The sequence below is a fragment of the Gorilla gorilla genome, chromosome 4, assembly GCF_029281585.2.
Source record: "Gorilla gorilla gorilla isolate KB3781 chromosome 4, NHGRI_mGorGor1-v2.1_pri, whole genome shotgun sequence".
Taxonomy (NCBI): Eukaryota; Metazoa; Chordata; class Mammalia; order Primates; family Hominidae; genus Gorilla; species Gorilla gorilla.
Window position 1 is genome coordinate 180,752,806 of NC_073228.2, and position 20,871 is coordinate 180,773,676.

The 20,871-nt window shown below is 45.6% G+C and overlaps 1 protein-coding gene across 11 annotated transcripts in view; it reads right to left on the bottom strand.

Annotated features, from left to right (window-relative positions):
- UIMC1 (ubiquitin interaction motif containing 1) overlaps positions 1 to 20,871 on the bottom strand; it is a 120,065-nt gene that overhangs the window by 72,007 nt on the left and 27,187 nt on the right. For all 11 annotated transcript variants that reach the window (XM_019027939.4, XM_031011332.3, XM_031011333.3 and 8 more), the window contains one exon: positions 5,929 to 6,083. In XM_019027939.4, coding sequence (XP_018883484.4) covers positions 5,929 to 6,075 — 147 coding nt within the window. In that variant the 5' untranslated portion in view covers positions 6,076 to 6,083. Of the gene's footprint in view, positions 1 to 5,928; positions 6,084 to 20,871 lie in introns of those variants that run through there.

Genomic DNA, 20,871 nt, shown 5'->3' on the forward strand with positions numbered 1-20,871 from the left:
AAGAAAATAAGCATTGGCAAGGAATACAAAAACCGCAACCCTAGCACACTGTTGGTGGGAATATAAAACAGTGCCCCCACTGTGGAAAAAAAAGAAATGAGGTACTGATACACACTACGAAATGAATGTACCTTGAAAATATATAATTGAAAGAAGTCAGACAAAAGGCCACATATATTGTATAATTCCATTTATAAGATATGCCCAGAATGGGCAAATCCATATAGAAAGTAGATTAGTGGTTGTCAAGGGCTAGGGGTTTGGGGGAAAATGGAGAGTAACTGCTAATGAAAATGGGTTTTTTCTGGGAGTAATGAAAATGTTCTAGGCCCCTGCTACTGGGCCGTGGAGACTGGCACAGTATAGTGTGGTGTGAGGCTCACGAGGGCAGTGGCCATGGAGGGTAGAAAATGTTCTAAAATTAACTGTGGGCCAGGCGCAGTGGCTCACGCTTGTAATCCCAGCACTTTGGGAGGCCCAAGCGGGCGGCGGATCACCTGAGGTCAGGAGTTCGAGACCAGCCTGGCCAACATGGTGAAACCCAATCTCTACTAAAAATACAAAAATTTGCCAGGCGTGGTGGCATATGCCTGTAATCCCAGCTACTCAGGAGACTGAGGCATGAGAATCACCTGAACCCAGGAGGCAGAGGTTGCAGTGAGCCAAGATCGCACCACTGCTCTACAGCCTGGGGCAAGAGATAAGATTCTGTCTCAAAAAAAAAGAGAGAGAGAGAAATAAGACAAATCCACAACTATGGTCAGACTTCAACAGCCTCCTCAAAATATTTGTAGAATAGACAGAAAACCAATAAATATAAAGTAGATTTGAACAACACTATCATCAAACTTCATCATATTGACATTTACAGAAATCACTATCCAAAACGTGCGTTCTTCTCAAGTACACACAGAATATTCTGGGCCATAAAACAAGTCTCACTAAGTTTAAAAATGATTCAAATCATATAAAGTACATACTATTAATGGAGATTGCAGTAAGCCGAGATCACGTCACTGTGCCACTGCACTCCAACCTGGATGACAGAGCAAGACTCCATCTCAAAAAAAAAAAAAAAAAAAGAAAAAAAAAACAGAAACAAAAAAGGCCAGGTGCAGTGGCTCACACCTGTAATTCCAGCACTTTAGGAGGCCAAGCTGGGTGGATCACCTGAGGTCAGGAGTTTGAGACCAGCCTGGCCAACATGGTAAAACCCCCTCTCTACTAAAAATACAAAAATTGCACAGGCATGGTGGCAGGCACCTGTAATCCCAGCTACTCCGCAGGCTGAGGCAGGCAGAATCACCTGAACCTGGGAAGCAGAGGTTGCAGTGAGCTGATATCATGCCATTGCACTCCAGCTTGGGCAACAGAGCGAAACTCCATCTCAAAAAAATACATATAAAAAAATAAAAATAATAACAAAACAAAAACAAAAAACAAATGTGTTCCTAAGATTATTCCAACTGCTTTTTTCTATTCTAAAGCAAAAAAAAAGACTTTTTTTCATATACAAAAATACCAAGACACTATAAGAATATGAAATACATATTAAAAATCAGTTGGTTGGCCGGGTGCGGTGACTCACGCCTGTAATCCCAGCACTTTGGGAGGTCGAGGCGGACGGATCACGAGGTCAGGAGATCGAGACCATCCTGGCTACCACAGTGAAACCCCGTCTCTACTAAAAATACAAAAAAAATTAGCCGGGTGTGGTGGCAGGCGCCTGTAGTCCCAGCTACTCGGGAAGCTGAGGCAGGAGAATGGTGTAAACCCGGGAGGCGGAGCTTGCAGTGAGCAGAGATGGCACCACCGCACTCCAGCCTGGGCGACAGAGCGAGACTCCGTCTCAAAAAAAATAAAATAAAATAAAATAAAAATCATTTGGTAGCCCAGTTTTATGGGAGATTTTTAGGAAACCCTATAAAACAAATAATTCCTATACTATTTAAATTGTGGTAGGACATAGAAAAAAATAATAAGCTTTCCTTCTCTTTTATATCATAACCCTAATACTAACATCTGATGAAGGCCATAGCGCCCCCCCAAAAAAACTTTATAAAGCCAATGGCACTAGGAGTACAGATGCAAAACTCCTAAATAATATATTGAGAAAAAAATCAATATTATATTAATATAACACATCATGACCAAGTATGATTTATTTCAGAAATGCAAAGATGTTCCAACATTAGAAAATACTAATCCCATATATAATATTAGTTGATTAAAGGAGAAAAACTACTCCATCATCTTGCTAAATAAAGGACATTTGATTAAACACAATTCCTAAAACCACTACTAAATAAGCAATTATAGTTCCTTAACATAAAAACAGAAATATGAAACAAATAGCAAAACATCAGAAGTAAAAGATGTGCTCTATTGCTAGTATCAATCAACATTTTCTGGAAGCTACAGCCAATGCAATGAAAACAAGCAAAAAAAAGGTGTAAGTGCTAGAGAGTAAGAGAAAAAATGATCGTTATTAGCAGAGATAAATGCCTACCTAAAATACCCAAGACAATCAACTGAACAATTATAAAAATATGTGACAGATTAACGGAAGAAAAACAGAGACACACCCATTTATAAACAAGATTTTAGTTTATGATAAAGGTAAAATTTCAAATACCTTGGGAATGGAGAGATTATTGGAAAGTGTTGGTAAATATGTCTAATCACCAATACTTAGTTTTTCAAAATATACGTATGCTGATCAGGGATACATGTAAATGTGGTAAAACTGTAAGGAGAAACATGGGAAGATAGAATACATAGTCGTTACCTTTAGAAAGGTGGAAAAGAGCTGGGTGCGGTGGCTCACGCCTGTAATCCCAACACTTTGGGGTGTATCACCTGAGGTCAGGAGTTTGAGACCAGCCTGGCCAACATGGTGAAACCTCGTCTCTACTAAAAATACAAAAATTAGCCAGGCGTGGTGGCACCTGTAATCCCAGCTACTCAAGAGGCTGAGGCAGGAGAATCGCTTGAACCTGGGAGGAGGACGTCGCAGTTAGCCGAGATCGCACCACTACACTCCAGCCTAGGCAACAGAGCGAGACTCCATCTCAAAAAAAAAAAAAGAAAGGTGGAAAAGAATGCAATTAGGAAGGGACACACTAAGAGAAGAGGGATTCTCAGGTGGTAACTGCAAGTGTTCACATTAATTTTTAAAACCATGCATTTATATTTTATGCACATTCCTGTATGTATAACATATATGACGTATGACATATGTGCTGCTATAGAAAGGTCTCCTGGAAATATTATAATGGTTAATTTTAGGTATCAGTTTGACTGGAGTAAGAAATACCCAGAGAACTAGTAAAGTATTATTTTCTGGTGTGTCTGTCTGGGTGTTTGCAGAGGAGATTAGAATGTGAGTCTGAGTGACTAAGTGGGGAAGATTTGCACTCAATGTGGGTGAACACCATCCAACTGGCTGGGGGGGCTAAATAGAATAAAAACATAGGAAAGGCAAATTTGTCTCTCTCCTGGAGCTGGGACACATTCTTCTTCTTCTACCCTTGGACATCAGAATTCCAGGCTCTCCAAGCCTTGGATTTCAGGCCTTACACTCAGCACCCCTTACCCCTTGTCCTCAGGCCTTCAGACTTCCACTGAGCCATACTACTGGCATCCCAGGGTATCCAGCTTGCAAATAGACTATTGTGGGGACTTTTCAACCTCCATAATTAAGTGAGCCAATTCCCCTAATAAATTCCATCCGTCCGTCCATCTGTCCTTCCGTCCATCCATCCTTCTGTCCGTCCGTCCGTCCATCCGTCCGTCCATCCATCCATCCATCCGCCTATCCTATTGGTTCCATGTCTCTCGAGGACCTAACACAGACATTAAGTGAAAAAAAGCAAAACAGCTTCCACAGCATGGTTCTTTTCCTGTAAAAATCTCTACTGATAATGTATGCACAAAAATTTTTTTCCAAGGACACGGAAGAAATTACTGCCTTCAGATCACACAGATGACATCAAGAAATTATTTTAAAAATGAAAAAGAAATTATTGCTTATGGTTAAATGTCTGTAGTGTACATTTTCATTTCATATCTTTCTAAACCGTTTTGTTATGGCTTGGATTTTTTTTTAAACATATATGTATACAATTTTTTTAACATATCTGTATCTGTGTATTTAATATTTTTATTTTTGTTAATATTAAGATGATATCCAAGTAGTACAATTGTTTTGTTTTCTTTCTGTTTTAGATGGAGTGCAGTGGTACAATCATAGCTCACTGCAGCCTCAAACTCCCTGAACTCCCAGGCTCAAGCAATTCTCCCACCTGCCTCAGCTTCCCAAGTATCTGGGACTACAGGCACACGCCACCATGCCCAGCTAAGTTTTGTATTTTTTGTAGAGACAGGGTCTTACTATGTTGGTCAGGCTGGTCTCAAACGCCTGGCCTCAAGCAATCCTCCTGCCTAAGCTTCCCGAAGCACTGGGATTATAGTCATGAGTCACCAGGGATGTACCTACCCCTTGTTTTCTTCTCTATACGCTTATGCCTTTAAAATGAACTATGTAGATAAAAGTCCTAATTAAAAACTGAACTATAAGGAACTTTTTGTTTTGTTGGTTTTTTTTTTTTTTTTTTTGAGACGGAGTCTCCCTCTGTCACCCAGGCTAGAGTGCAGTGGCGCAATCTTGGCTCACTGCAAGCTCCACCTCCAGGGTTCAAGCAATTCTCCTGACTCAGCCTCCAAAGTAGCTGGGACTACAGGCACGTGCCACCACACCCGGCTAATTTTTTGTATTTTTAGTAGAGATGGGATTTCACTGTGTTAACCAGGATGGTCTCGATCTCCTGACCTTGTGATCCACTCGCCTCGGCTTCCCAAAGTGCTGGGATTACAGGTGTGAGCTGCCGTGCCTGGCCAAGAAACGTTTCTGAAAAATCAATAAAGATGTAAAGAAATGCTCGATCTTGCTAACCAAAAATATGTCATTTTTTGGCCAGATGCAGTGGTTCACATCTGTAACCCCAGCACCTCAGGAGGCCTAGGCAGGATTGCTTGAGGATGGGAGTTTGACACCATCCTGGGCAACACGGCGAAACCCCATCTCTACAAAAAAAAATACAAAAATTAGCCAGGCATAATGGCTCGAGCCTGTAGTCCCAACTACATGGGAGGCTGAGGTGGGACCAGGAGAAGGAAGGTGGAGTGAGCTGAGCTAACACCACTGCACTCCAGCCTAGGTGACAGAGGGAGACCCTGTCTCTAGAAAAAAAAAATATATATATAGGAGAAAGAGAAGAAAATCTGAAGGAAAAAACAATGACTTAATTCACTGCCTTTGAGATGAGACCTGCAGGCAGGCAGAAAACTCCAATAAACAAATAGAAATACAGGATAAAGGAAAAAGGTTACGATCTTTATTCCGGAGAATAAAGCTTTCTAAAATGATAAAAATGTTGTATAGCTCTGCTGTCTAATACAACTGACACTAGCCTTATGTGTCTTTAATCACTTGAAATGTGACTAGTGCAACAGAGAAGCTGATTTTTAATTTTAGTTAATTTTTAAACAGCTACAGATGGCTAGGTGCTATTATATGTAGAACATATCAAGAGACTTAAGAATATTCACGTGTTTTTCCTCTCACTTTCTAGACACATGAAAACTAAGATTTACAATTGATTTAGATGATTCAAATAGTTCCAAAATGCCACTTTGGATTACTATATTATAAAACTGAAGAACTATGATCCATCCTCAACCAAGCAACAGGATTACTACCTTAAGTAATTCTTCACTCCATTTACAAATTAAAACAAAGCTGAGTAAAAATTTCATGGTTTTGGTGAGCTGGCATTAAGGTGAAGTCAGTCATGAAACAAACTCCCCATGGGTAAAGAAGCATAGTTTGAGAGCTACAGCTCTACTTTTCAGCTCTACTTCACTAACCTCTCCATCACTATCGGATATCACAATGAATGCATCCTCAAGTCTACGCTTCCTCTTCACACTGATAGAACTGGTAGTTTCCACATCCTTCTTCTCCAGGATCCGAGATTCGGAGACTTCTTTAACTTTTTTCTTTCTCCGTGGCATCCTTTTGTCTAGAATAAAAGGAGAATAATTTTGTCTAGAATAAAAAGATCATAATTTACTTAAAGTATAAGTTTTCTAGAAGCTATTCAACTTAGTCTTTTTTTTTTTGAGATGGTCTCGCTTTGTTGCCCAGGCTGGAGTGCAATGGCACAATCTTGGCTCACTGCAACCGCTGCCTCCCAGGTTCAAGCAATCCTCCTGCCTCAGCCTCCCGAGTAGCTGGGACTACAGGCACACGCCACCACACTGGCTAATTTTTGCATTTTTAGTACAGACAGAGTTTCACCATGTTGGCCAGGCTGGTCTCAAACTCCTGACTTCAGGTGATCCACCTGTGTCAGCCTCCCATAGTGCTGAGATTACAGACATGAGCCACCACATCCAGCCTAATTTTTGTATTTTTGTAGAGACTGGGTTTCACCATGTTGGCCAGGCTGGTATTGAACTCCTGACCTCAGGTCATCTGCCCGCCTTGGCCTCCCAAAGTGTTGGGGTTACAGGAGTGAGCCACCATGCCCAGCCTCAATTTAATCTTGTAAAAGAAAAAGATAACCCTATCTAACAGAAGCAAAACTGCATTTCTTAACTTGTCTACTACTCATTAAAAATATAGCCCTCTCCCTCTCCCCCTCCCCCTCCCCCTCTCCCTACTTTCTTTGGTCTCCCTCTGTTGCCGATACTGCCATGATCTTGGCTCGCTGCAACCTCCCTGCCTCAGGCTCCCGTTATTCTCCTGCCTCGGCCTGCCAAGTGCCTGGGATTCCAGGCACGCGCCGCCACTCCTGACTGGTTTTTGTATTTTTGGTGGAGACCGGGTTTCACCGTGTTGACCGGGCTGGTCTCCAGCTCCTGGCCTCGGGTGATCTGCCTGCCTCGGCCTCCCGAGGTGCTGGGATTGCAGACGGAGTCTCGCTCACTCAATGCTCAATGTTGCCCAGGCTGGAGTGCAGTGGCGTGATCTCGGCTCGCTACAACCTCCACCTCCCAGCCGCCTGCCTTGGCCTCCCAAAGTGCTAAGATTACAGCCTCTGCCCGCCCGCCACCCCATCTAAGAAGTGAGCAGCGTCTCTGCCTGGCTGCCCATCGTCTGGGATGTGAGGAGCCCCTCTGCCTGGCCGCCCCGTCTGGGATGTGAGGAGTGCCTCTGCCCGGCCGCCCCGTCTGGGAAGTCAGGAGCGCCTCTACCCGGCCGCCACCCCGTCTAGGAAGTGAGGAGCCCCTGCCTGGCCGCCCATCGTCTGGGATGTGAGGAGCGCCTCTGCCCGGCCACCCCGTCTGGGAGGAAGTGAGGAGCGCCTCTGCCTGGCTGCCCCGAATGGGAGGTGAGGAGCGCCATTGCCTGGCCGCCCCGTCTGGGAAGTGAGGAGCGCCTCTGCCCGGCCGCCACCCCGTCTCGGAAGGGAGGAGCGTTTCTACCCAACCACCCATCGTCTGGGATGTGAGGAGCGCCTCTGCCCGGCCGCCACCCCGTCTGGGATGTGAGGAGCGTCTCTGCCCGGCCACCCCGTCTGGGAAGTGAGGAGCACCTCTGCCCGGCCGCCACCCCGTCTCGGAAGGCAGGAGCGTTTCTACCCGACCACCCATCGTCTGGGATGTGAGGAGCGCCTCTGCCCGGCCTCCACCCCGTCTGGGATGTGAGGAGCGTCTCTGCCCGGCCGCCCCGTCTGGGAAGTGAGGAGCGCCTCTGCCCGGCCGCCACCCCGTCTGGGATGTGAGGAGCACCTCTGCCCGGCCGCCACCCCGTCTGGGAAGTGAGGAGCGCCTCTGCCCGGCCGCCACCCCGTCTGGGATGTGAGGAGCGCCTCTGCCCGGCCGCCACCCCGTCTGGGAAGTGAGGAGCGCCTCTGCCCGGCCGCCACCCCGTCTGGGATGTGAGGAGCGCCTCTGCCCGGCCGCCACCCCGTCTGGGATGTGAGGAGCGTCTCTGCCCGGCCGCCCCGTCTGGGACGTGAGGAGCGCCTCTGCCCGGCCGCCACCCCGTCTGGGATGTGAGGAGCGCCTCTGCCCGGCCGCCACCCCGTCTGGGATGTGAGGAGCATCTCTGCCTGGCCGCCCCGTCTGGGATGTGAGGAGCGCCTCTGCCCAACCGCCACCCCATCTGGGATGTGAGGAGCACCTCTGCCCGGCCGCCACCCCGTCTGGGATGTGAGGAGCGCCTCTGCCCGGCCGCCACCTCGTCTGGGATGTGAGGAGCATCTCTGCCTGGCCGCCCCGTCTGGGATGTGAGGAGCGCCTCTGCCCAGCCGCCACCCCGTCTGGGATGTGAGGAGCACCTCTGCCCAGCCGCCACCCCGTCTGGGATGTGAGGAGCACATCTGCCCGGCTGCCCCGTCTGGGAAGTGAGGAGCGCCTCTGCCCAGCCGCCACCCCGTCTGGGATGTGAGGAGCACCTCTGCCCAGCCACCCCGTCTGGGAAGTGAGGAGTGCCTCTGCCCAGCTGCCCCGTCTGGGAGGAAGTGAGGAGTGCCTCTGCCCGGCTGCCCTGTCTGGGAAGTGAGGAGCGCCTCTGCCCGGCCGCCCCGTCTGGGAAGTGAGGAGTGCCTCTGCCCAGCCGCCCCGTCTGGGAGGAAGTGAGGAGCGCCTCTGCCCGGCCGCCCTGTCTGGGAAGTGAGAAGCGCCTCTGCCCGGCTGCCCCGAATGGGAAGTGAGGAGCGCCTCTGCCCAGCCGCCCCGTCTGGGAAATGGGGAGCACCTCTGCCCGGCCGGCCCGTCTGGGATGTGAGGAGCGCCTCTGCCCGGCCGCCACCCCGTCTGGGAAATGGGGAGCGCCTCTGCCCAGCCGCCCCGTCTGGGATGTGAGGAGCGCCTCTGCCCGGCCGCCACCCCGTCTGGGAAATGGGGAGCGCCTCTGCCCAGCCGCCCCGTCTGGGAAGTGAGGAGTGCCTCTGTCCGGCCGCCATCCCGTCTGGGAAGTGGGGAGCACCTCTGCCCGGCTGCCCCATCTAGGAAGTGAGGAGTGCCTCTGCCCGGCCACCCCGTCTGGGAACTGAGGAGCGCCTCTGCCCGGCCGCCTATCATCTGGGATGTGGGAAGCGCCTCTGCCTGGCCGCCCCATCTAGGAGTGAGGAGTGCCTCTGCCCGGCCACCCCATCTGGGAGGTGTACCCAACAGCTCCGAAGAGACAGCGACCATCGAGAACAGGCCATGATGACGATGGCGGTTTTGTCGAAAAGAAAAGGGGGAAATGTGGGGAAAAGAAAGAGAGATCAGATTGTTACTGTGCCTGTGTAGAAAGAAGTAGACATAGGAAACTCCATTTTGTTCTGTACTAAGAAAAATTCTTCTGCCTTGGGATGCTGTTAATCTATAACCTTACCCCCAACCCTGTGCTCTCTGAAACATGTGCTGTGTCAACTCAGGGTTAAATGGATTAAGGGCGGTGTAAGATGTGCTTTGTTAAAAAGATGCTTGAAGGCAGCATGCTTGTTAAGAGTCATCACCACTCCCTAATCTCAAGTACCCAGGGACACAAACACTGCGGAAGGCCGCAGGGACCTCTGCCTAGGAAAACCAGAGCCCTTTGTTCACGTGTTTATCTGCTGACCTTCTCTCCACTATTATCCTATGACCCTGCCACATCCCCCTCTCCAAGAAGCACCCAAGAATGATCAATAAATACAAAAAATAAAAATATAGAGGAATATTTTTTTAGAAAAATATAGGGAAAAAATGTTTTTTTTTCTATAGAGAGAAACATAGACCGGGCACAGTGGCTCACGCCTGTAATCCCAGCACTTTGGGAAGCTGAGGCGGGTGGATCATTTGACGTGAGGAGTTGGAGACTACCCTGGCCAACATGGTGAAACCCTGTCTCTACTAAAAAATACAAAAATTAGCCGGGCGTGGTAGCGCATGCCTGTAATCCCTGCTACTCAGGAGACTGAGGCAGGACAATCACTTGAACCCAGGAGGCGGAGGTTGCAGTGAGCTGAGATCGCACCACTGCACTCCAGCCTGGGCAACAAGAGGGGAATTCTGTCTCAAAAAAAAAAAAAACCAACTATATAAGTATACAAATCTCATTCTCCATGGTGAAATTTCAGTATCAATAATATAGTCATGTATCCTAGTTCTTTAAACATCAATTTAGATAACTGCTTTTCTTGACTACATATTATAATTTACCTACAAGTTTTTTTCTTTTTTGAGACAAGGTCTCGCTCTGTCACCCAGGCTAGGGTGCAGTGGCATGATCGTAGCTAACCACAGCCTCATCCTCCTTGGCTCAAACAACCCTCCCACCTCAGCTTCCTGTGCAGCTGGGACCACAGGGGTGTGCCAGCACACCTGGCTAATTTACTTTTTATTCCTTATAAGATAGGATCTCACTATGTTACCTAGGTTAAGATTTTTTAAATACCAAATGCCTCAACCTGATAAAGGACTTCTACAAAAATCCCACAACTAATGAGCTAACATCATGTTTAAAGGTACAAGACTGAATGCTTTCTCCTTTCGACAAGGAGCAAGACAAGAATGTTTCCTTTCAGCTAGGCGCAGTGGCTCACCCCTGTAATCCCAACACTTTGGGAGGCCAAGGCAGGAGGATCACTTGAGGTCAGGAATTTGAGACCATCCTATGCAACATATTTTTTTTTTGTAGAGACAAGACATGGCATCCTGTCTCTACAGGATAGAAGGCCGTCGTGGGCTGATCACCTGAGGTCAGGAGTTCGAGACCAGCCTGGCCAACATGGTAAAACCCCATCTCCACTAAAAACACAAAAATTAGCTGGGCATGGTGGTGCGTGACTGTAATCCCAGCTAATCCAGAAGCTGAGGCAGGAGAATCACTTGAACTCGGGAGGTGGAGATTGCAGTGAGCTGAGATTGTGCCACTGCACTCCGGCCTGGGTGCCAGAGTAAGACTTCATCTCAAAAAAAAAAAAAAAAAAAGTTAGTAAGGCACAGTGGTGAGCACCTACAGTCCCAGCTACTCAAGAGGCTGAGGCAGGAGGATAGCTTGAGTGTGTTTGAGACTGCCATGAGCTATGATCATGCCAATGAACTTCAGCCTAGGCAACTGGGCAACAGAGCAAGACCCTGTCTCAAAAAAAAAAAAAAAAAAAAAAAAAGGCTGGGCACAGTGGCTCACACCTATAATCCCAGTATTTTGGGAGGCCAAAGCAGGAGGATGGCTTGAGCCCACAAGTTAAGAGACCAGCCTCATCAACATAGCAAGACCCTGTCTCTACAAAAAATTAAAAAATTAGCTCAGCATGGTGGCATGCCTGTGGTCCCAGCTACTGCAGGCTGGGCAACAGGGCACGGTTCTGTCTTAAAAAAAACAATGTCTGCTTTAATCATTGAACATTATACTCAGGGTTCTAGGCAGAACAATTAAGCAAAGAGAAATAAAAGATACTCAACTTAGAAAGAAGTAAAACTATCACGATTTGCAGAGGACATGACCTGTGTTTAAAAAAAAAACACTAAGAAACACATTAAAAAACTATTATAGGCCGGGTACAGTGACTCACACTTGTAATCCCAGCACTTCGGGAGGCTGAGGCGGGCGGATTACTTGAGGTCAGGAGTTTGAGACTAGCCTGGCCAATATGGTGAAACCCTGTCTCCACTAAAAATACAAAAATTAGCCAGGCGTGGTGGCGGGCACCTGTAATCCCAGCTACTTGGGAGGCTGAGGCAGGAGAATCACTTGAACCCAGAGGCGGAGGTTGCAGTGACCCAAGATCGTGCCATTGGCACTCCAGCCTGGGCGACAAGAGCGAAACTCCATCTCAAAACAACAACAACAACAAAATCAACAGTTCATCAAGGTTCATCTTGCCTTGTATCAATGCAGGAAACAAGTCAACATACAAAAACCAATTGCATTCCTATATGCTAGACATAAACAATCAAAACTGAAATTTTAAAAATTATATTTCTGGCTGGGCACTGTGGCTCATGTTTATAATCCCAGCACTTTAGGAGGCTGAGGCTGGTGTATCACTCGAGGTGAGGAGTTTGAGACCAGCCTGGCCAACATGGTGAAACCCCATCTCTACCAAAAAATAAAAAAATAAAAACTAGCCAGGCATGGTGGTGCATACAGGTAGTCCCAGCTACTCAGGAGGCTGAGGTAGAAGGACTGCTTGAACCCAGGGCAGAGGTTGCAGTGAGCCAAGATCACACCTCTGCCCTCCAGCCTGGGTGACAGAGTGGGACCCTGTCTCAAAAAAATAAAATAAAAATAAACATTAGCCAGGCATGGCGGCTAATGCCTGTAGTCCCAGCTACTTGGCAGGCTAAGGAGGAGGGATCACCTAAGCCCAGGAGGTTGAGGCTGCAGTAAACTGTGATCACACCACTGCACTCCAGCCTGGGCAACAGAGCAAGACCCTGTCTCACAAAAAAAAAAAAGACATCAAACGTAAAAGTAGCCCAGCAGAGTGGGCTGTAATCCCAAAACTCTGAGAGGCCGAGACTGGTGGATCACTTAAGCCCAGGAGTTTGAGACCAGCCCAGGAAACATGGCAAAACCCTATACAAAAAATACGAAATGTAGCCAGATGTGGTGGCACACTTGTAGTCCCAGTTAGTTGGGAGGCTCAAGTGGGAGGGTGGAGGATCAATTGAGCCCAGGAGGTCAAGGCTGCAGTGAACCAATATCCGTGCCACAGCACTCCAGCCTGGGTGACAGACTACGCCCCTGTCCAAAAAAAAAAAAAAAAAACCTCAAATCATTAATCATGAGGGAAACGCAAATCAAAACCACAATGAAATATCACTTTATACCCACTCTGATGGCTGGCTATTTTTTAAATAATGGAAAATAACTAGTGTTGGTAAGGATGCTGGAGAAACTGGAACTCTAGTACACTGTATTATTGAAAGGATGGAAAATGGTGTAGCCACTATTGGGAAACAAAAGGAATGAAGTATTAATACATGCTACAACATGGATGAACCTTGAAAACATGCCAAGCGAAAGAAGCCAGACATAAAAAGCACATATTATATGATTCTATTTATAAGAAACATCCAGAAAAGGCAAATCCATAGGCAAAAAGCAGATTAGTGATTACCAGAAAAGGAGGTAGGGGAAAATGTACAATGACTGCTTAATGGATATAAGGTTTATTTTGGGGATGATAGAAATGTTCTGGAATTAGAAAGTGGTAATTGCACAACACTGTGAATTTATTAAAAGCCACCAAATTGTACACTTAAAATGACTGAAATGGTAGATTTTGTTAGGTGAATTTTTTTTTTTTTTTTTTTGAGACAGAGTCTTACTCTGTTGCCAGGCTGGAGTGCAGTGGTGCGATCTCTGCTCACTGCAGCCTCCACCTCCCAGGTTCAAGCAATTCTCCTGCCTCAGCCTCCCAAGCAGCTGGGGCTACAGGCATGTGCCACCACGCCACGCTAATTTTTGTATTTTTAGTAGAGATGGGGTTTCACCATGTTGGCCAAGATGGTCTCGATCTCTTGACCTCATGATCCACCCACCTTGGCCTCCCAAAGTGCTGGGATTACAGGGTGAGCCACCGTGCCCGGTCTGTTAGGTGAATTTTACCTCAATTTTTTAAAAAGGGGAGCCCTGGATGATTTTATTTTACAGCCAGAGCAGAGAATCACTGACTCAATCACAGATTTAAATAAAGCCACCTTAACTTTGTAACAAACTTCTCAAACCATTCAACTACTCCTAAGGAGGTTGTTACATCTTATTATCAGAAGTAGTCTGTACAATACTAGCATTAAAAGTTTTTCTAAAAAAAAACACTTAAAGGATTAAAAAATTCTAAATTAAGGGATACTAACAACATACACACCCAGATGCTTACAATTTACAAAATCATTCCCCATGGTAAAACTCGACACACAAACGTCCTTTTCTGCATTTAATGCATATTTTTAATGACTAAAGAACAAGAAATTACAAAGATGAAAAAATTAGCCAGGCGCAGTGGCTCAAGTCTGTAATCCCAGCACTTTGGGAGACCAAGGTGAGAGGATCATCTGAGGACAAGAGTTTGAGACCAGCCTGGACAACATGGTGAAACCCCATCTCTATTAAAAATACAAAAATTAGCTGGGTGTGGTGGCACATGCCTGCAGACCCAGCTACTGGAGAGGCTGGGGCAGGAGGATTGCTTGAACCCAGGAGATGGAGGTTGCAGTGAACCAAGATCACACCACTGCACTCCAGCCTAGTCAACCGACCAAGACCCTATCTCAAAAAAAAAAAAAAAAGAAATATACTTTTAACTTCTGTATTTAAATACAGTTAACAGAATATTTATTGCATATGCAATGCAGAGGTAGCCAGTTATTATTTAAGTATACATAAATTCATACTAAAGCAGTAACATCTCACTAGATAACTAGATACGACCTATCCACTATGGTCTAAATGTTTGTGTCCCTCCAAAATTCATATGCTGACATCTAATCCCCAACGTGTTGGTAAGAAATGGGGCCTGGGGCCAGGCGCAGTGGCTCACGTCTGTAATCCCAGCACTTTGGGAGGCCGAGGCAGGCGGATCATGAGGTCAGGAGATCAAGACCATCCTGGCTAACATGGTGAAACCCCGTCTCTACTAAAAATACAAAAAAATTAGCCAGGCGTGGTGGCAGGAGCCTGTAGTCCCAGCTACTCGGGAGGCTGAGGCAGGAGAATGGCGTGAACCCGGGAGGCGGAGCTTGCAGTGAGCCGAGATCAAGCCACTGCACTCCAGCCTGGGCAACAGAGCGACACTCTATTACAAAAAAAAAGAAAGAAAGAAATGGGGACTTAGGGAAGTCATGAAGACACAGCACTCATGAATGGGACTAGTGCCCTTATAAGAGAGGCCTAAGAGAACCTGTTTGCCCCTTTTACCCTTCTGCCATGTGAAGACACAGCAAGAAGGTCCCACCTTTTAAGCAGAGTGCAAGCCCTCATCAGGCACCTTGATCTTACATTTACCAGACTTCAGAACTGTGAACAAAAAAAATTGTATTGTTTATAAATTACCCAGTCTAAGATATTCTGTTATAGCAGCAGGAAAAGGTTAAAAACCTATCAAGTTACCGTTACACAAATTAAAACACAAATAAGATGACATATTTGTACTTCCTAAAATAAATTAATTTTATATTAATTCGCAAGAAGTGACTTTTCTAAACCCCAAACTATAACAGAAATGGAAAAAACACAAATGCAACTTTGTACAAATGTTGCCATATTTCTAATATAAATACATTTTATATTTATGTTTTTGTTTTTTGAGATAGGGGCTTGTTCTGTTGCCTTGGCTTGAATGCAATGTGTATGATCATAGCTCGCTGCAACCTGTAACTCTTAGGTTCAAGGAATCCTCCTGCCCCAGCTTCCCAGGTAGGTAGGACTACAAGAGTACACCACCACACTCAGCTAATGTTTTTTTTTTTTTAAAGAGATGGGGGTCTTGCTATGTTGCCCAGGCTGGTCTTGAACTCCTGGCCTCAAACGATCCTCCTGCCTTGGCCTCCTAAAATGCTAGGATTAGAGGCACAAGCCATCATGACTAATCAAGTCCTCAGTTTTATTTTTTATTTTATTTTTATTTTTTTTTGAGACGGAGTCTTGCTCTTTCGCCCAGGCCAGACTGCAGTGGCGCTATCTCGGCTCACTGCAAGCTCTGCCTCCCAGGTTCACACCATTCTCCTGCTTCAGCCTCCTGAGTAGCTGGGATTACAGGCGCCCGCCACCACGCCCGGCTAATTTTTTTTGCATTTTTAGTAGAGATGGGGTTTCACCGTGTTAGCCAAGATGGTCTCGATCTCCTGACCTCGTGATCCGCCTGCCTCAGCCTCCCAAAGTGCTGGGATTACAGACATGAGCCACCGAGCCCGGCCTCAGTTTTAATTTACCTTACTCTACCTTTTTAGATTCAGGTCTGCTACTACCATAATGAAGACTACCCAAAGAGTAAATCTCTTTGGGGAGAAACAGCAAAGACAACTGAGGGGAAAGATTATGAAATCTGGCAAATTGAGAAGACAGATCTGACCAGCCTGGGCAACACAGAAAGACTGCCTCTCGATCATCTGAGGTCGGGAGCTCAAGACCAGCCTGACCAACATGGAGAAATCCCATCTCTACTAAAAATACAAAATTAGCCAGGCATGGTGGCACTACTGCATTCAAGCCTGGGCAACAAGAGTGAAACTCCGTCTCAAAAAAAAAAAAAGGCCAGGCGCGGTAGCTCACACCTGTAATCTCAGCACTTTGAGAGGCCGAGGCGGGCAGATCATGAGGTCAGGAGATCGAAACCATCCTGGCTAACACGGTGAAACCCCATCTCTACTAAAAATACAAAAAATTCGCCGGGCGTGGTGGCAGGCACCTGTAGTCCCACCTACTCGGGAGGCTGAGGCAGGAGAATGGCTTGAACCTGGGAGGCGGAGCTTGCAGTGAGCCGAGATTGTGTCACTGCACTCCAACCTGTGAGACAGAGCGAGACTCCGTTTCAAAAAAAGAAAGACCCCACCTCTACAAAAAAATTTTAAAAATTAGCCAGGTGTGGTAGTGCACACCTATAGTCCCAGCTACTTGAGAGGCTAAGGTGGCATGATCACCTGAGCCTAGGGAGGTGGAGGCTGCATTGAGCCATGATGGCGCCACTGCACTCTAGCCTGGGCAACACAGTGAGACCTCATCTCAAAAGAAGAGATAGATTAATACTTAGAGAACTGCCAGCCAAGAGTTCTTAACCTGTCAATCCAAAAGCCCTTAAAGAATCTATAGATTGGCTTCAGGGGATTAACTAAAATTGTGTGTAAAATTGGTTTTTTCTGTATCTTCCTTGGAAAAATTTTTATATTTTTTATTGAATTCTCAAAGGAGCGAAAGACCCAAAAGAGTGTAGAACTATCAAGATTTGGCCAGGAATAGTGGCACATGCCTGTAATCCCAGCACTTTGGGGAGCCAAGGCAGAAGGATCACTAGAACTCAAGCGTTCAAGACGAGCCTCAGCAACATAGTGAGATCCTGTCTCAACTTAAAAAAAAAAAAAAAAGGTGACTGAGTAAATAAAGCTTTCTTAGGACATAAAGAAATTTTTTAAATTGATAAATTTGACTTTATTGAAATTTAAAACTTCTGCTCTTTAAAAAAAGACCATTAAGAAGCCACAGAATGACAGTCTGGGCAAAATAGCAAGGCCTTGTCTCTATAAAAAAAAAACATTTTTTTTTTTAATTAGCTGGGTATGGTGGCACACACCTGTAGTTCCAGCTACTCAGAAGGCTGAAGTGGAAGGATCACCTGAACCAGGGAGGTCAAAGCTGCAATGAGATGTGGTCACGCTACTGCACTCCAGCCTAGGCAACAGAGTAAGACCCCGTATCAAAAAAGAAAACAAAAAGCCACCATAGAATGGAAGAAAATATGTGCAATACATTTATCTTGCAAAAGACTTGTATCCAGAATATACAAAGAATTATTGGGCCAGAAATGTTGGCTCACGCCTGTAATCCCAGCACTTTGGGAGGCTGAGGCAGGTGGATCACCTGAGATCAGGAGTTTGAGACCAGCATGGCAAAACCTCATCTCTACTAAAAATACAAAAATCAGCTGGGCATGGTGGTGTGCACCTATAATCCCAGCTACTGGGGAGGCTGAGGCATGAGAATCATTTGAACCCCAGAGACAGGGGTTGAGCCAAGACTGTGCCACTGCACTCCAGCCTGGGCAACAGAGCAAGACTCCATCTCAAAAAAAAAAAAGAAAATTCTTGGCCGGGTGCAGTGGCTCATGCCTGTAATCCCAGCACTTTATGAGGCCAACACGGCTCACCACAATCTCAACCTCCTAGACTCAAGCAATTCTTCCATCTCAACCTCCCAAGTAGCTAGGACCACAGGCATGTGCCACCACACCCAGCTAATTTACTTTTTATTTTTTGTAAAGACAAGGTCTCACTACATTGCCCAGACTGGTCTCGAACTCCTGGGCTCAAGTGATCCTCCCACCCAGGTTTCCCAAAGTGCTGGGATTACAGATGTGAGCCACCATGCCCAGGCACAAATATTTTCTTACCTTTTAAAAATATATCTAATCATCATGGCACGAATATACCTATATAACAAACCTGTACGTTCTGCACATGTACCCCAGAACTGAAAGACTTAAAGTCTAATAATTATAAAGTATCTCTACTGATAATTTGTAAGGCACAACCACAACATATGTATATTTACTTTTTTAACTATATGAATACTAATGTATGTATTTTGTGTACTGGAAAACATACAAAAATCTGCCAGGCGCGGTGGCTCATGCCTGTAATCCCACCACATTGGGAGGGTGAGGCAGGAGGATCACCTGAGGTCAGGAGTTTGAGACCAGCCTGGTCAACATGGTGAAACCCCGTCTCTACTAAAAATACAAAAATTAGCTGGGAATGGTGGCAGGCACTTGTAGTCCCAGCTACTTGGGAGGCTGAGGCAGGAGAACTGCTTGCACTCAGGAAGCAGAGGTTGCAGTGAGCCAAGATCACACCACTGCAGTCCAGCCTGGGTAACAAGAGTGAAACTCTATCTCAAAAAAAAAAAGAAGAAAGCATACAAAAATCAAAGTGTGAAAAGGATGAAATAGTAAAAAACACTTGGGTAATGCAGCATAAACATGCTTATTAAACACATAAACACTGGGAGGCTGGCTATGTCACTTTACATCTCTAGGTGGATTCCAAAAATTACACTCCAGCCTGAACAACACACTGAGACCCTATCTCAAAAGAAAAAATAAAAAAAGACAAACCAATATTTAAAACAAGCAAGCGATATTAACAAACTTCACAAAAGCAGATATACTAAAGGCCAATAAGGAAAAACAAACAGATATTCAATATCATTATTCATCAAGAAAGTACAAATTAAATTTACAATGGCCTAACACTGTATATCCATTAGAATGGCTAAAATTGAAAATAGTGACAGTACAAATGTGGGCAGGAATGCAGAACATAATGAACCTCTCATATACTGCTAATGGGAATGTAAAATGGCATAACCACTTTGGAAAACTGGCAGTTTCTTTAAAAAAAAAAAAAAAAAGTATAACTGTCACGTAAGCCAGTCATTCTGTTGCGGGAATCTGGAGACTGGAGAGACCAATGCATGGAACAGGAGGATTTTCTTTAGGTGGCCACCAGCCCAGCAAATTAACATCCAAAGGCTGAGCCCTCAACAAAGACAGGGCTTGACTTTTATACACACTTCTGAAAGGGAGTTGGCTAGTTTGAATGGTGCGGTGGGAATGTGACGGTGCGAAACTCATGGGGCAGGCAAGCAGGCTTACAGAAGCAGAACAAAGGCAGTTAATTAAATTGCGACAGGTCTCGCAACGCAGGCATAGCTTGTGATCTTGCAGCTGCACTGTAGGGAAAACAGGAACTTACAAAACTTGTGAAACACAGGTATTTGTAGAAATAGTTATGAGAATGGAATTTGTTTTCTTTTCTTATCCTCACTCTGGGGCGGGGGTGTGGGGGGCAGTGTGCTGGGAGAGTATCTGGAGCTCATTCCTTTGGGCTCTGGCTTTTCAGATAGTGTTATCAAGGCTCTGCCAGGGCCCTGCCTATTGCTGGCCTTGGAGTGAGTCAGCCAAGTACAGGAAAACTTGTTTTTCTCTTTTTAACTTTGCTTCAATTCCACTACTATTAATTACCCAGTAGAAATGAAAACATTACCACCCAAAAACTTGTATATGTATGTTCATAGCAGCTCTTTCCATAATGTCAAACACCAAAGACAACCCAGATTCCATCAACAGATGAAATGACAACTTGTGGGCTGGGCATGGTGGCTCACACTTGTAATCCCAGCACTTTGGGAGGTCGAGATAGGCAGACTGCTTGAGGACAAGGATTTGAGACCAGCCTGGCCAACACAGTGAAACCCCATCTTTACTAAAAATGCAAAAATTAGCTGGGTGTGGTGACATGCACCTGTAATTCCAGTTACTCAGGAGGCTGAGGTAGGAGAATTGCTTGAACTCAGGAGCCGAGATCATACCACTGCACTCCAGACTGGGCGACAGAGAAAGACTCTGTCTCAAAAAAAAAAAAAAAAAAAAGTCCAGGCACGGTGGCTCACGCCTGTAATCCTAGCACTTTCGGAGTCCAAGGCAGGCGGATCACAAGGTGAAAAGATCGAGACCATCCTGGCTAACACAGTGAAACCCCATCTCTACTACAAACACAAAAAATTAGCCAGGCATGGTGGCAGGAGCCCGCAGTCCCAGCTACTTGGGAGGCTGAGGCAGGACAATCGCTTGAACCTGGGAGGCAGAGGTTGCGGTGAGCCGAGATTATGCCATTGCACTCCAGCCTGGGCAACAAGAGTGAAACTCCATCTCAAAAAAAAAAAAGGAATATAAAGTGGTACATCCACTTTGGAAAACAGTTTGGGAGTTTCTTAAAAAGTAAAGCATGTATCTACTACATTACCCAGCCATTTCATTCCTAGGTATTTACTCAAGAGAAATAAAGACGTGAATGTTCATCATAGCAGCCTTAGTCATAAGGGACAAAAACTGGAAATAACCCACATATCCATCAACATGTGAATAAACAAATTGAGACATATCTCTACAATGAAAAATTACTCAACAATAAAACGGAACAAACTACTGATGCATCCAACGACACAGATGAATCTCAAAGACATTATGGTGAGCAAAAGAAGCAATGTCTAAAAGACTACAAACTATGATTCTACCTGTATGAAACTAGAAAAAAACTAATCAACAGTTAAAGGAAAACAGACCAGCATTTGCCTGGAGCCAGGTCAGAAGAGGAAGAGAAATTACTGGTAAG